The 15,496-nt window shown below is 45.4% G+C and overlaps 3 protein-coding genes and 1 pseudogene across 3 annotated transcripts in view; 2 read left to right on the top strand and 2 right to left on the bottom strand.

The window, feature by feature from the left end:
- The window catches only part of LOC108552821 (RNA-binding protein 25 pseudogene), a 6,189-nt pseudogene extending 2,096 nt beyond the window's left edge, over positions 1-4,093 (top strand).
- LOC108552853 (uncharacterized) overlaps positions 1-5,024 on the bottom strand; it is a 64,091-nt gene extending 59,067 nt beyond the window's left edge. The window contains exon 1 of the mRNA XM_017907535.1: positions 4,083-5,024. The gene's annotated coding sequence lies outside the window, so the exon portion shown is untranslated. The remainder of the gene's footprint in view (positions 1-4,082) is intronic.
- Positions 5,025-6,182: 1,158 nt separating this feature from the next.
- Positions 6,183-7,942, bottom strand: Arr1 (arrestin 1). Its single transcript, XM_017907512.1, has one exon. The coding sequence runs from the start codon at positions 7,869-7,871 to the stop codon at positions 6,735-6,737; it is 1,137 nt and encodes a 378-aa protein (XP_017763001.1). The 5' UTR covers positions 7,872-7,942; the 3' UTR covers positions 6,183-6,734.
- Positions 7,943-8,562: 620 nt separating this feature from the next.
- Positions 8,563-13,174, top strand: LOC108552831 (erythroid differentiation-related factor 1). Its single transcript, XM_017907506.1, has 8 exons — positions 8,563-8,697; positions 8,924-10,376; positions 10,454-11,254; positions 11,328-11,507; positions 11,584-11,960; positions 12,032-12,350; positions 12,425-12,728; positions 12,799-13,174. Exons 1-8 carry the CDS (start codon positions 8,665-8,667, stop codon positions 12,938-12,940), a joined length of 3,609 nt encoding a protein of 1,202 aa, XP_017762995.1. The 5' UTR covers positions 8,563-8,664; the 3' UTR covers positions 12,941-13,174.
- Positions 13,175-15,496: the final 2,322 nt, after the last annotated feature.

The raw sequence follows: 15,496 nt of genomic DNA, 5'->3' as shown, positions 1-15,496 counted from the left end.
GCTCTTCCGCGAAAGCGACGCGAGTTTCGATATAGATCCACCTACGCGCAGTTCCCGCGAGGACGAACAGCGAATCGCTGATCGATCTCGTGAATCAGTCTCTCGAGCTTGCGAAACGATACGAAGAGAAGGTTGAAATTCATCACCGATTCGTTATCTACTGATATCGATTCATCGATATCTCGAGTATTCAAAGGGATTTTGACCTTTGACAGCAGTTAGCGATAAACGGGATTCTCGTCTTGTCGTTTCGGCAGAGAGACACTGGTACCTTTGCGAACGCATTGTTTCGAGCGGTAGAGAGAGACGGGGGCAATCCTCTGGGCTAGATTCCTGGGAAAGATCACGGAGATTGGATCGTTTCCTCGTAATCCTCAGCCGTTCTTCCACATCCCCGCGTCTGTCTGTTTACAATTAACATCGAACGGGCTAATCCGAGATAATGGGCCGATCGGATGAAAGTCTGGTTCGCAGGAGCCGGAGAGCAGGGCTTATTATACTTTCATGATTTCGCTGGGAACCGACGAGTTGCACGCTCGCCTTGCCTAGCTTCCCGCGATATGCATAGGTGCATATCCATCTATAATTGGCCGGCGCGAATTAACGCGGCTGTTTACATATCGCGGTTCCGCGAACCCGAGACTGGTCTCTGATGACGCGAATTCGTCAGTGGTAGACTTGGGAAATGGTCGAAAACGACCAAAAACAATGGAAAACGGAGGAAAATGGCGCAAAATTCTGCCAATTGGCGCTTCTACGAACACCCGGAGAGGAATATCGCGATGCTGCGAATTCGTTGACGGTAGACGTGGAAAACGGTGGAAAATGATCAAAAACGATGGAAAGCAATGGAAAACGATCGAAAACAATGGTAAACGGTGGAAAATGGCGTAGAATTCTGCCACTTGACGCTTCTACGAACACGCAGAGCAGAGTATCGCAATATCGAGCATCCCGACGACGTCTGTGGAACAAAAGCGCCACGTCCTTCTGCAGCCTTCCTTTGACGTTCGACTTCTTTTCAGCGCGGCTAGCCTCGCGGAAAACGAAAGTCGAAAAGGAAGGAGCCGGTTCCCTCTCGCTTTCCGCGAGGGTTAATCTCGCCCACGCGGGTCGCGAAAATTCCCCTCCGACTGTGCAGACAGACTTCCGCGATTGGCACGTTTATCCGAACTCTCGAGACGCTTGGTCGGCCGAAAGGAGGTGGCACAACCCGAGGAATTACATCTTCGGCTGGTCGATAAGGTCGTCTAGCTTGGTTCATCGACCGCTGTCACGCTCGCGGGAACTTTCGCGTTACGATTTCAACGCTTCTGAGACAATCGGTGAACGGAAACTCCAGGACACCTGGCTGCGATTTTCCCCGAGACAGGCACGTTCCCGGTGATCCCGATAACGGATAATCGGGAAGGTTGCCGATACAGCTGACTCGACGAAGGGTCCAGGCAGTGCTCGATGGGCTGGAGTGCGCTCCGGGTGATCAACGTACGAGAGAGGCTAGAGATCGGAGACGCTCTCTCCTCGAGTGAACCCGTGTTCACCCTCGGTCGCTCTGGACCCGTTCGATAATTCATATTCGACCCATCGATAGCAGCTGCTATCCGATAATTCAGCCTCCACCCTGCCAGGCGTACCTTCGTCTGTCCTATACACTCGCGGGAAATTTGCGGCCCGAGATAAACCGGCAAAGAAGAGAGGAGAGAGAAAGAGAAAGAGAGAAAGAGAGAGAGAGAGAGAGAGAGAGAGAGTCACGAGCGCGATAGGGTACTCGAAGGACGCCGGGAGAGCAGGAAGGATGGCGAACGCATCGAGCAGGAGCGGCTACACCCTTGGCCACCTATACCCTCCTGCCACCCAGCCTACGTTTTCAGCACGCGCAGTACCCGCAGCCTGAATCCAGGCTCCGGGTCACCTGGACGACGCAACCGAGCCCGTGCCTGGCCTCATCCGCGCCCGGATCATCCCCTTCGTGGACCAGGTGCTCGTTAACTTTCTCCTCTCGTAGGACTCGCGCGGTTCGAGGACCGAGGTGGTACCGTGAATTATTCAACCGACTCGGAGACCTCAGCGGAGGCTGGTATCGAAGAATTCGCTCTCGGACCAGGGAATGCTGCCGGTTCAACGTCGCGGGCATTCCAGATAGCGAAACGATGTCCCGACACTCGCCAAACGCATTTGCAATGCTAACGCGCGTCATGTCGCGCGGGAACGAGCGGGGAGGTCGCGGAAAGTCGAACGGGAAACGGAGAAAGGAATAGGAAAGGAACCGAAATGGATGGGATATTCGGCGGAGGTCGCGTGGAGCGGCTGAGGAAGCGGGGGATAGGATCGTTGGTCGTTAAGTCGTAACGGAAGCCATTTGACAGCAACTGGGACAACAGTGTCTGTTGACAGCGAGAGATGGAAGCGGGAAAAGTGTCTCGCGAGGTGAAATCGATGCGGGTGGACGCGAGCGGATCGCTGTTCCGTCTGTCGCGAATGCGCTGCGCGGCGTTTCGCAATGGAAAACGACACGCGGAATGTGGTGCGTTTGCACGGGCAAACGGTGCGCAGGGTGTAACGTTGAAATATTCATCGGTCGGCTACGTGTGACTAATACCGTATGAAAGCATGGCCGTTCGAGGTCGACGATTCGTGCTTCTCGATTTCCAGCCTCGCGAGCCTTCGAGCCGGCCGATAAGCTCGGGGACACGTATTACCTCAACTGCTGCTCGAGTTAAACGAAATGTATCGGATCGGCCGAATGCGCCCGCCGATATTTGTTATCGCGGACGTGGACAAACAAGGCGTCGCGTACGTGATCGAACGGGTTACCACCGCCCGGCAGTCTCCCGGAATAGGTGCACGCTCTAAGGAGAGATCGCAGGAGGAATTTTCGGGGGGTCATGATCCGGATTCGTTGCTGGGATCTCTATTCAAACGGTTCGGTTGAAGGCAAACACTCTTGCTTTTACAGCTCGCGTGTAAACAGAGGCGCGTGCGAGAAGACACGGGCAACCATGGTTTCTAACGTGTAAATACACGGTAGACTGTTTATAAATAGAGATATCTTAATCGCGCGTTGCTCGGACGCCCGATAGCGCGCGCGTCACGAGGATCGAGCGTTTCTAGAGGCTCGGTCGCGTTTTCGCTCGATACCGGGATACGTGGAGGAGAGGCTTAACCGCGCAATTCGTGATCGTACTCTTAAAACCTCCGGCCGCGTTTCGACGCCCCTGAACGCCGTCCGGGGACCAACCTCGAACCGAGTTCCAGCCGCGTTCAAGGTTGCCAGAGTTTCGCGTGAAATTACGCTGCAGCGTGCCGGAGAAACTCGTTCCTCCGCTTGCGCGCTTTTCGTCCCGACGTCTCCGGCCGCGCCATCGCAGTCGGAGAATCGGAGGAAGGATCCTTCTCGGCCGACCGTGCAAACAAACGTTCCGCGACCCCCGCAGGAGTGGTTCGGCATGGCGGAGCCATTTAAAAGCAAATATTCTCCCGATCCGAGTCGAGAGTCGTATCTCTCGCGAGAGAGGCTGGATACGTACACGCGCGCGTGTACAGGGGTACGGGTTAGCTCGGGACGACGGGGTTTATTCCACGAATTCGGTCAAATCGTTGGATTTTAAGGGCCCGAGAGGCCGCGATCGCGCGTACGTAGGGAAGGGAAGGGCGAACGGCCGGCGAGAGAGGACGGGAGGAGGAAATCAATGCCACCGTCTGCCGCGAGAGAAGAGAAACTCGTCGCGTATCGGTGAGTTTTCGCCGGTGTCTGTTGCGCGCGGCCAGAGGGACACACGTCAACCAGAAAAATCCACGCGACGCGCGTATAACCGGAGGATCGACCGTGTAAAAAAGGATCCGAAGGGAAGAAAAAAGGAACGCAGCCGGGGAAGAGGGGGGAAGAGACAGCGAAAGGGAGGGACGCAGGGGGAGAGAGAGAGAGAGAGAGAGAGAGAGAGAGAGAGAGGGGAGACACAGAGAAGCGAGAGAAGAGAGAGAGAGAGAGAGAGAGAGAGAGAGAGAGAGAGAGAGAAAGGACAGAGACGAAGAGAAAGAGAAGAGGGCAGAGTCAAGGCTCTGCGAGGTATACGTATACTCACTGGATCGCTAGCGTAGCGTATCAGCCACTGTCTTCGTTCTTCCTTGGGGGATTCGCCCGAAGTAGTAATCGACGAGGAAACTCCTACGGAAGCTTCTTCTCTACCTCCGGCTCTTTCCACCGCCGCCTCCTCCTCCTCCTTACCCTTTACGTCGTCGTTTCGATCGTCCACCGGTCCGGATAGCTCCAGCAAGGATCGGCTGCTCCGAACGCGGCACAAATCCGAAACACGAGGGTTGCGAATAGACGGTGGAACACCGACGTCGTATTATTCGAAAGGGAAGCGAACAGGCGGAGCAATACGACTCGTACGACACTCTGCGCGACACTGCCTCGATAGACGAGACTCCTGTTAGATGGCCGGGGGGTGATGGAGGGGGCGCATCGAACGTACGTACCGAATAAGGGAGGCAACCACCGCTCCGTTCTCGCGGGTGTCTCGAGCCTGACTGACGCACCAGCCAAGCCTGCCGGCCGACCGAACCCCCTACTATTCCCTCCTTCTCTCTCTGCAGCCGCACCGCTATCTCTTTCTCTTTCGCTCGCCCGACCTCTGTCTCCCTCTCGCTCCTTTCTATCGCCCTCTTTCTCCGTCTTCCTTCGATCTCTCGGTGCTTCGTTGCCTCTGGCCTCTCCGTTCTCGTCTCCTCTCTGTCGCTGCTCCGTTTCTACGTTTCTTCCTGCCTCCCTCTGCTCGCGAGCTATCTCGCCGTTCGTTTCGTTCTTCTTCGATTTTCACTCTCCCCTTTTCTCCGTCACGCCATTTTTCTGACCTCTCTTTCTAATTTTATCTCCGCGCCGTCTCCCTCCATCGCGATGCCCTCTCTCCCTCCATAGCTGCTGTCTCGAATAGCTCCATCTCCGTTGCTCTCCACGTTCGTTTCGGTTCCTCGTTCCACCACGATGCCTGGCTGCCGCTGCTGCTGCTGCTGGCTGCTGCTCCTCCAACGCCCACCGCGCACCTCGACGCTCTGCCCTTCGCCACAGGACCTTCCACGCGAGAATCGTAGCAGGATCGCGAGTCGTGTCTTTCGATTTGTCGCAGGCAGATATACCTGCGACCTTCCAGCGAAAATAGGCTCCGACCACACTACTGCGTCCTCCTCTTTCAACCGACTTTTTTCCACCAGCGCCACCTTTGTTCTCCGCGATCCTCCCTCTCTCTCTAACCCTCTCGCCAAACCCGTGTCTCCATCTCGCTCGCGCCCAGTCCGAAATTGCGGATAATTCTTCGGGAGCACCGATCGATCGCGGTCGCGTTTCGAGACGCAGAAGACGCCAGTGTTATTTTTCCAGGCCAAACCGAACTGGTTGCGTCATCCAACCGTACTCGACCTTGTCCTCCGCGCTGCTTTTTCGCCAAATCGAACGGCCGAAACCAGTCGATTGCGTAACGATTACCCACCGATCTTATCGATCTCCCTCTTCCGTCATCTTTTATTTACCTTCTTAACCTTCTCGTTCGCTCCCTTGCGAGCTCCAACGACTAATTTCTGCTTGTTAGTTCGAACGAAGCGATCGAAAATACTCGTTGAAAGTTCCTTCTCGCAGAGGGGTGGGGGAACCTCGCGATACGTTACTGGTTCTCACTCGTCGTTACGGAGGTTATGTTCGATTTTCGCGGTCGATTAATCGTGATCGATTAATCGCGGCGACGGAGATATTAACGGACGGTGGTCTCGATGACGACACGATGCTTTTGTCGGACGACGTCGCGACGACTCGCGGGACGCATCTCAGCGTCCGCGGAGAAAGGAAACGCGGAAGAGCCGTGAAAAAGTCGCCGCGTCTTGCGACGTGACTTTACTATGACTTTACTACTCTCGTAAGAAGCTAGCTGACCACGATAAACTTCGAAATTGACCGAGCTTTCTCTATTTTACCTTTGTTACGCCGGTACGAGTTCCATGGTCGATGCCATTACGTGTCGGTAATATAATTACTTCTTGCCAGTGTTTAACGTCTTTTTATTTGCCAAGGATCGTAAGTTAAATCTGAAAGCCTGTTACTTTAAAAGGCTACCAACGCCTTACGCAATGCCGATTCGTTTTGTTTAATAGCTGCTAGGGGAATGGGTGAAGAAGGGGGCACGAAGCGCATGTTTTATCACAGTACATATATTTTATTCTATACAGTTCGACAATTACTCGACGCTACCGTATTCGAACGACTGCTGCCGATGATCCGCGTATTGCACTTTTCTGAGAAACGCGTTTCGATTATGTCGGACGATTCACTTTCGTCTAGCTTCCAGTAGTGATCGATAGCATCGGATTCCTAGAATCGTTAACCCACTTCGTGTGTACACGCTGGTCCATTCGCTTTGACGCTTGTATCGTCGCCAAGATTCCATCTCGATCGGGCTATCGTCGTCCAATCTCCGCGTTCCGAGTACATCGTCGTCCCTAATCTCTATTGCGATTATACGAGATAATTTATTGCATCCGGTGACGGTGATTAGTACCGTTCGAAACCTCGCGAAAGTCGAAGTACGTCACCGGGATAGATAGAAAATAGCGCGATACAGAGAGCGTTAAGAGAACGTTTGCTTCCCGAGATGTTACGCCTTCCACCCATCCGGGGGTCCACATCCTGCGGTCGAACGCTAGCCAGAGGACGCCCGGATGCACGATCCCTTAGGTCCCTTAGGCCTCTAACTGCTGATCGGCTTCACGTTCTCCTCCGTCGTGTCCTCCACCTCCAAGTCGTCCGCGTTCACCACCTTGATCCGATCCACGGGCTTGGGTCGCATCAGGATGAACGGTAGCTCCGCGGACAACTCGCCGCTCAGGGCTCCTAGATACAGCTTCACCTTCACGGCATAGGAGACCACGATGCCAAAGGAATCGCGGACATCCGGTGAGAGCAGCAGAGTGCTGGATGCCAATTCGCTTTCTTCTCTCTTAAGCCGGCCGTCCAATGCGATGCCTCTGCGATGCTTGTTGTTCTCCAACTCGGGCTTCAGGTATATTACCTTGGTCAGATTCGAGCCTGGATTAATGGGACAGCCGTCTTGCGTCTCCACCGCGTCGATCACCGTCCTGAATTGGCCGTTCTGGAAGATCACCACGTCGATACCCTGCTGCACCAGCGCCTTGATCTTCTTCACGACCTTGTTGCTATTGTTCCTCACGCACACGTTCACGGCTATCCTCTCACCGTGATGGTACAGTTGCTTGTCCAGGGTTACCTCGAGTTCCAGATCACCAGGGCTGAGCAGAAAGTCCTTTCGAACCACGGTGCAAGGCTGTCGACCTTGCTTCGTGGGCGCGTACTGGATCTTCCTGATACCCATCGTCACGGTGCTCCTCTTGTGGGTGATGTCGGTCTCCATATCCCCGGAATAGATCTTCACGTAGTAGTTCACCCCGCAAGGCTCTCCCGCCTCGTCCTCTCCAGGTTGAAGGGTCACGCTGGATGGAGCGCTCTGAGGGAACTTGAAGGTGAACGGGAACGCGTTCGGTCCTAGTTTTCGGAGCAATCGTTCCTGGAGCCTGGTCAGATTATCCTCGAGCTTCTTGGTGGTCGGGAACAGCTGTTCCGAGACCAGGTAGAGATCCTTCTGGAAATTCAGGCCCATCACCTCGTCCTCTTCTCGGCCATAGCGGAAGCTGCACACCAGCTGGCCCCATATCTTCCTACCGGTGTCTACGTAGTCCTGATCCAACAGTATAACTCCGTCGATCGATTCGATGCCGGACAGATAATCGATGTAGTCTCTCCTGCCCAGGTACAGAGAGATCTTGCCGTTGGGCGAGCATTTCTTGTACACCTTGAAATTCATCACCATATCAGAGTTGAACGCAAACAAGTTCGACCGATCGTGTCACCACTGTCGTCGACTGAGTCGAGAGGGTAGCGATCACGATCTTATATAGGAACGCGGTACCAGTGACGTCAAGTTCCTCCAGGGCTTCTGAATCCATTCAGCGACGCGGATAAACGCGTGCTTTTCTGCTCGCGTCGTTGCTAACCTTTTCGTGCTACTATACTGACCAGGGGATACGGGTATGCTTTGTTTCTTTGTCGTAAGACGAGTGAACAAACTACGCTTTCGACTCTATACTGATCGATGCTCTTCGCGGGCTTCATTTTGCCGTTATAATCTCTCGGTTATGTCTCACTGCTTCGCAACTTTCGCGAACAGTTTAGCTATATGAATAAAAGTTCGATGTAAACCGCTTACAAAAAGAGATCGTGGGTTTCGTTTATGTCCTTCTTCGTTATTCCAGATTTTCTTTTATACGTATTCCTTTTCATCGTGCTCTTTTATTTCTATTCCGTAACGAGTGGAAATTAAATAATTGCGCTAACATGGTTAGGCTAATTAATTTATTATTCGCCGACAATGTTACCGTCGAAGCAAGGAACCTTGATACTCTTTTCAGCTGATAATGCAGAGTAAAGTTGGTAAGGTAGGAAGCTGTTTCTATAACGTTGCAGCCTACCTGCGTGTATCGCATAATCAGTGGTTATGCGTTATGCGAGCGGTTGAGGTCTCGATACACTCTGGTTCCTTCTAGAAATTTGGGAATCGAGCGACAAGTTTTGTGAGATGCAAGTGTCACCATTCGAAATTAAACATGTCAGAAAATGCAGATGCGAAATGTGATGCAGTAAGTAATATTTTGTTCGATTAGTAGCAGTGATTAGTTTATTTTTATACCGTTATTTTATCCAGAGTCTTTTTTGCTCGATATTAGAAATACTCGGTCATGCCATTGTTCACAAACGTAAAGGATCCGTTACTAATTTTATTTACTATACAATCAAACTATCGATACATTCGTTAGACATAAACGCGATGTTTCAATGTCACGTATTCATGTGATTTAATTTTAGGTCAAGCCTATGCTTGTGGCCATACCCTCTGATTCACCCAAGAAACCAGTCAAGTCTACCGCCGTTGTAAAATACTCGGCTGTTCAAACACCCGCAACCTATGCTCAGTTACAGTGCAATACAGATTTAAATTTACCACCGAGCAACTGGCTCAGCAGTTCTGCAGAGAGCTATGGCCTTCAGAGTGTCTGGTCCAAGACCTCTGGTTTTTCTAGTTTTCGCATGGCACATATGTTCCCTGATTGCGTGGGGGAGGTTGATGTTGTATCGGATGCAGAAAACATAAAAAAGCTGCTAAAATTGCCTTATAATCATGGAGTCATATCGATGGTGGTTCACAGAATAGAAAATACTCTATTGCTAGATGACTTTGATATCCATAAATACTTGCTTAGGCAAGCAGAAAGTGACTGGGAATGGCTAAAGAAATTCTTTTATGAACACATTTTCCAAAATCTAGGAGACAAGGAAAAATGTTTGTTTCACAAGACAAACAATCGAAATACTTTGCAGCAAATAAACTTGGTATCCAAGTTTTTGTATCATTCAATAGTAGTAGCAGATAACAAAGAGCAACATATTAAACCACAATTACCTGTGAAAACATTGGAACCATGTTTACCAGAACCTTCTCAAGAAGAGAAGGTTCCAGATCCAAATTATAATCACAATTTTGCGAGGAACATTGTCTGGACTTTTGAAAATATACAGATGCTTATTGGTACCGATATGCCAATATTTGGTGGTCAAACTCATCCGTGCATAAGTCTCAGATTGAGGGATATGACTAAACCCATTAATGTATTAACCGGTATAGATTATTGGTTAGATAACTTAATGTGTAATGTACCAGAAGTGGTAATGTGTTATCATTTGGATGGTATTGTGCAAAAGTATGAACTGATCAAGACTGAAGATCTTCCTAATATGGATCACTCCAAATTTAGTCCTAAAGTTATCAGGGATGTTGCACAAAACATTTTGAGTTTCTTAAAGAACAATGCAACCAAGGCTGGGCATACTTATTGGTTGTTCAAAGGCAAAGATGACGATGTTGTAAAGTTATACGATTTAACTTCTCTGTGTAATGATGTATCGGATGAAAAGGGCCAGAATCCATTCACTGTACCTGTTGCTATGTTACTCTATAGAGTCGCTCGTAATATGAAATATTCTTCTGATTATCATAGACAACAGGGTACTATTAGGATGTTATTGAAAAATTGTATACAGTTATTAACTAAGGAAAAGTATCCACAGATTGTAACATCCGCACACTTTATGCTGTCTGACCTTTATATACCGTCTGATACAGACCCTGCTAGCCCAGGATTATTAGATCAGAGTGATGAAGAGGATACACAAAGTGAATCCAGCATAAACCATGAAAATGACAAGGATTTGGAAGAAGAAACAGAAGAAGCTGCCATTAAGTCTTTAACATTAGCTAATAGTAAGTCAAACATTTATTTCAAGTACATTGTTATTTTTAATCTTAAAACGATTAACTTAATGAATACGTATTTTTAGTTAAAGAATACGCGGAATGCGAAGAACCCAAATATAAACCACCCCCAATTTCGGGCAGTATTGAAGAAAGATGTTTAGCCGCTTTAGAGCATGTTTGTTACGGGCTGGATTGTTTACAGTATTTTCCAATGGACGATAATTTCGAAGAAGAAGAAACGAAAGAGAAAGAGAAAGAAAAAGTAAAGAGAGAATACGAAGAAAATCATTTGACCATGGCTAAACCTTTCCAAGCAATTCCCATGCCTTACATCTCCTTGAAAGATGATAGAAAAGAGGTCGAATCTGAAATGAGTTCCCTGAATAATAGCCCTACACATAAAAAGAAGTTGAGACAAAAGAAGATGAAGAAATACGATAAAGTTATTATTACAAAAGTGGAACCTCAAGAATCTGAAGCCAAAGCACTACTATGTAAACTTAAAACCGAAACTTTACCAACGTGGCAAGCACCACAAAAGAGCGATAATATCAGCTGGAACGTACATTTAAAAACTTTGTTATACGAAAAGGCTTTGTTAATTTTTGCTGTGCTCGCTGAGAACGAATATGTCAATAGAAATTACGGAGCTTCGTTGAGATATATGTTAGCAGTTTTACGTTGCCAAAAGATATTAGAGATATTTTGCGGGATACGGAACGATAAGTCGGTAAGCTATTTATTAGGTCGTGCCGGTGACTGTTGTTTTATGGCTGTACAAGATTGGTGTAATGTCGAAAGACATAGGCAGGATTACAAAATGAAGAACGAAATTGAAGAGAGAATTGTTGAAGAAATTTGTAGAATGGAAGACTTGGACATCAGTATGTTTTTATCTAAAGATACGTAAAAAATTGTCTTGATATAGCTCGCCACTAAAATTTTTTTGATTTCTAGATAGTGCTGAATTGCTGCCACAGCATTTAGAAACTTTAGAATCTACCTTAGTAGCATCGTATAAGTGCTACGAAAAAGCGTTATCGTTAGAACCATTGGATATGGATAGAAACAATCTCTTAAGGCGACTAGGAAATATTCATAACGAGTTAGGCGTACTTTACATGAATCAAGGTGGAAGTAAGTATTTTTATAGATTTTACTATTTAAAAAATATGTATAATTAAATGTAAAAGAAAACATACCATCTTTATAGCACGGTATCAACAAGAGAACTTAGGAGAAGAAACATCAAGCTCCTTGGATGAGGTAACAGTATTGCTTAACCGCTCGCTAACTCATTTAGAAGCAGGCGTGAAAGCGTTCGAAACTGTTCACGACGAAGCAAACTTAGCACTTTTACACTCAAATACAGGAAGACTCATGCGGCTTCGTGCACACATGCACGTTAAGCAAAACACTCAAGAACGTTACTTCTACAATAAAGCGCTCGCGAGTTACCAGAAAGCATTGCAGGTCTTGGGGTCGAGAAAATCAAACCCTGTGATTTGGGATACTATTACATGGGATCTGTCTACTACTTTGTTTACTATGGCTACATTATTACAAGATTATCCTACGAGTGGATGCAAAGTATGTTTATACATTTTTTTATAATTTCATGTATTTTTTCCAATCTGTTGTATATCACGTTGTAATTTTAGACCGAAGAGGAATTGGAACGAGAAGTTGTCGATATTCTGCAGAAAGCTTTGAAGCATTGTGATATCGAAACGGCTGGACCAAGACAACCAGTCTATCAATTTCGCGCTGCAACTATTCAACATCGACTTGCATCTTTATATCATCGTGTATACAGGGAACACGAACCAGATACGGATAATATGAAAAGAAAAACAAGTTTACAGTTATGCAAGCTGTATTATGATAAAGCTGCAAAGCTTTTGTTAGCTTTGGAGCAAACCGTGGAATTTCTAACTGTACAAATGGAAAGAGTAGCCTTAGCTGAACATCAAGCGCGTTGTATGTGTTTCAGTTTAATTTAATTTGGCTGATGTTGCTTTAATATCTCTTCTCAAATTAACACTGCGTTCCAGGTGCGACAACTTTTCATGGCAAATTGAAAGCATATCAGAATGGAATTCAGTTAATTCTACAATGCAGACCCATTATAGATATATTGTGCGACAGAAATAATTCTCAGAAACAGAAAGTTGAGAATGCAAATACTGTTAGTAATAAAGTGGAAAAGGAAAACATCGAAGGAAAAGGGATCGATGAACAAAAATTAATAGAGGATGAAGAGAGTTTAGTGGTATTGCTGGAACAGCGGTTGCAATTCATTTTAAGGTCATTGACGAAATTATTTGTTACCAAGAATAGTAACAGTAATAAAAAAGAGTAAGTACATTTAGATTATAATATTCTTGATATCCTTATGAAGGGTGTTTCATCAACGTTCATGTTGCAGATCGGAAGCACTTACCAATTTGTACAAACAGTGTTACAGTAAAACATTACGACCAGTTACGATGACTGGTTTCAAATTAATGCAACACATTACACAGATTTTACGCGAGTTAGAAAAAATGTTACCACATACAGAATCTTGAACGATTAACTGTATATATCGTCTGTGTGCCAGTTTGAAGATATCGTATATGGTTTGGACCAACGATTCCCTTGTCAAGATCGATGCAGTTTGGTCGATGTTAAACTGCCGATTCCCTTATCCCTCTAAAAGGTCCTTCATATGTGGTTATTGACGCTGGTCGTTATTTCACTTGCGAGGTGAAACCTTGGTTGGGATAATATTCTTTCATTCACTATATACGAAATGTCGAAGACTTTTTTTTATTCTAGTGTGTATATAGTAAGATTGAAGCTTTTATTTATATACGATTTATAAGCGAGAAATAAATAAGCTTATACGAATCATATACCTGACTTATTCGATAAATTGTCACGTATATGTCCTTATCCTCGATTTGAATTTCAGGCACATTTTAGTTCGACAAGTTGTTCACAGAAAGCGGGCATGTTTACTTTAGTGCGTCATTAGACTGAACGACGTTTCAAACAACCGTACGTTTGTCGATTAATTTTAACGAAGCAACGGAAGTAATTTGTCCCTCTTGTTTCACCGGGAATCGAATAGTATTCAGCCGTTGTGGTATAACAGTTCCAGCTGTCACTTGCAACCCTCACACTCGACCGGATTTGTACCCTCTTAAGAAGACGGTGGTAGAAGATGTGTCAAAGACAAAACAAAGAAGCGTAAAGAAAGGTTGATCCTGATTTCTTTTTCTCTTTTTTTCCTTCCACTCTCCAATGCTGCATTGTCCCTTGCGCATATCCGTGGCTTAACCTTTCGATTTTATCCTTCAGGTCTTCCATCCTGGCGTCGACTGTCGTTCGATCACAGTTTTTTCTTACAATGTTTCAAGAATGCCATTGGTCGTGATATGTACACCTTGTTCCGTTCACTATCCACCATCTTAATTGACAAATGGCGATATGTTTAAACTATATATTTATAATCATAATACTATGTAATTCCTTCGCCTACAATATCGTGCGATATTTATGGTAAATCGAATCAAACTTATATCACGAGTATAACGGGTGAGAGCCGTGGTCCGTAGAGTCCAATCTATACAAACTCGGTCGTGTCGTAACCTGCTCGAGGTTACTTTTCGCCGATGTTTTTGCCTCACAAGGAAAGTGCAAGTCCTTCGGGTCACCAATTTAGTAGAAACTTTGCAGATCTGTAGATATCGTCATGCAGTTTAAGAAAATATATCATTATAGCGGCAACTACTCAATAGTTTTAGAGTTATTTACGATTAAAGTTTTATTACCTCTGCAATTATAGATTTATTTCCGCTAGTTTTCAAGTACTTAGAGTCGTCGCCTAACGACGACAGCCCAGATTTCCTGTGCTGGGGGACCGGGGTTCGTTTCCCCACTATAGTTGATAGTTTTTTTCAATCTATTTTTTATTTTGTATTCATTTTTCGCCTATGAAAACATTGTAAATAAACAATTGTAAATAAAATTTCTTAATAAAAAAAATTTATTTTTTACGTTTATTATGCTGGTATATATTTATTACAAAATAATAAGAATATTACGCAAGAAAACCACGTTTCTATAGTAATTTTATTTACTACAGAAAGAACATAAAAATATAAATAATTATTACATACAGGAAATGCAAAATCTATGGCTCATGTAAGTATTAATTATTAAATTAAACATTGTATAAGAATGTTGCCTATAATTCTAACTTTGCCGTGCAGCTATAAATGTTCACGAATTAATTACAAAAACTTCGAAATTTATTAATTTTCTACTGCCGAATTGATTTATTAAGATGTATAAGAGAGCTCATAACCAGGAGAGGTATTTAGTTCGAATAAAAATTTTACCGCCTACGATCAGCGCCATCTATGATTTAGGACCAAAAAGTCAGAAAAGTGATAGGAACATAGAATAGGCAAGGAGGTCGTCGAATAGCTCGTCACGTGACAGACAATGGCAGAGAGGGGATAGAAATGGATAGGGGGATCCGATGGTGAAAAGTTAATAAATTAACCAATTTCCGTAATTAATTTATGAACTTTTATAATTTCATTGCAAAGCTGAAACTTTGAGCAACATTCTTATGAAATTTTCGTACATAATTTGTTACGAATTAGTTATTTATTAATTATTATTTGATGGCGTCCATGATTTCGTATCGACGACCATCACGATCTTCCGTGAAAATAAATAATACTAAACGAAACTAGAAGCAAAATGTGATCAAAAGTTATATGAGAAGATTCGCAAGAGCATTGTCTTTGTAATGAGTGCATAAAGTTTCATAAATTAATTGCGTAGAGGATAGTAATTAATGAAAAACCAATGGCGTCTTCGACAACAATTCAAACAATTCGACAACTCCGTAGAATAATAATTAATAATTAATTAATTTGGAACAAATTTATATCGAAAAATATATTGGAAAGTTCTTAAAGGATCTGGCTTTACGATGCAATTATAAAAGTTCATAAATTAATCGCAGATTTTGAGTAATTAGTGAATTTTCCTCTGCCGATTTGATTTATTAAAATATATTCGGAGCACATAACCAGAGTTAGTAAACTGACATCAGAGCCATCTAT

The sequence above is a fragment of the Eufriesea mexicana genome, unplaced genomic scaffold, assembly GCF_001483705.2.
Source record: "Eufriesea mexicana isolate 0111107269 unplaced genomic scaffold, ASM148370v2 scaffold8199, whole genome shotgun sequence".
Classification (NCBI taxonomy): Eukaryota; Metazoa; Arthropoda; class Insecta; order Hymenoptera; family Apidae; genus Eufriesea; species Eufriesea mexicana.
The sequence above is the reverse complement of the archived record's forward strand: the minus strand, read 5'-3'. Positions and strand labels throughout refer to the sequence as shown.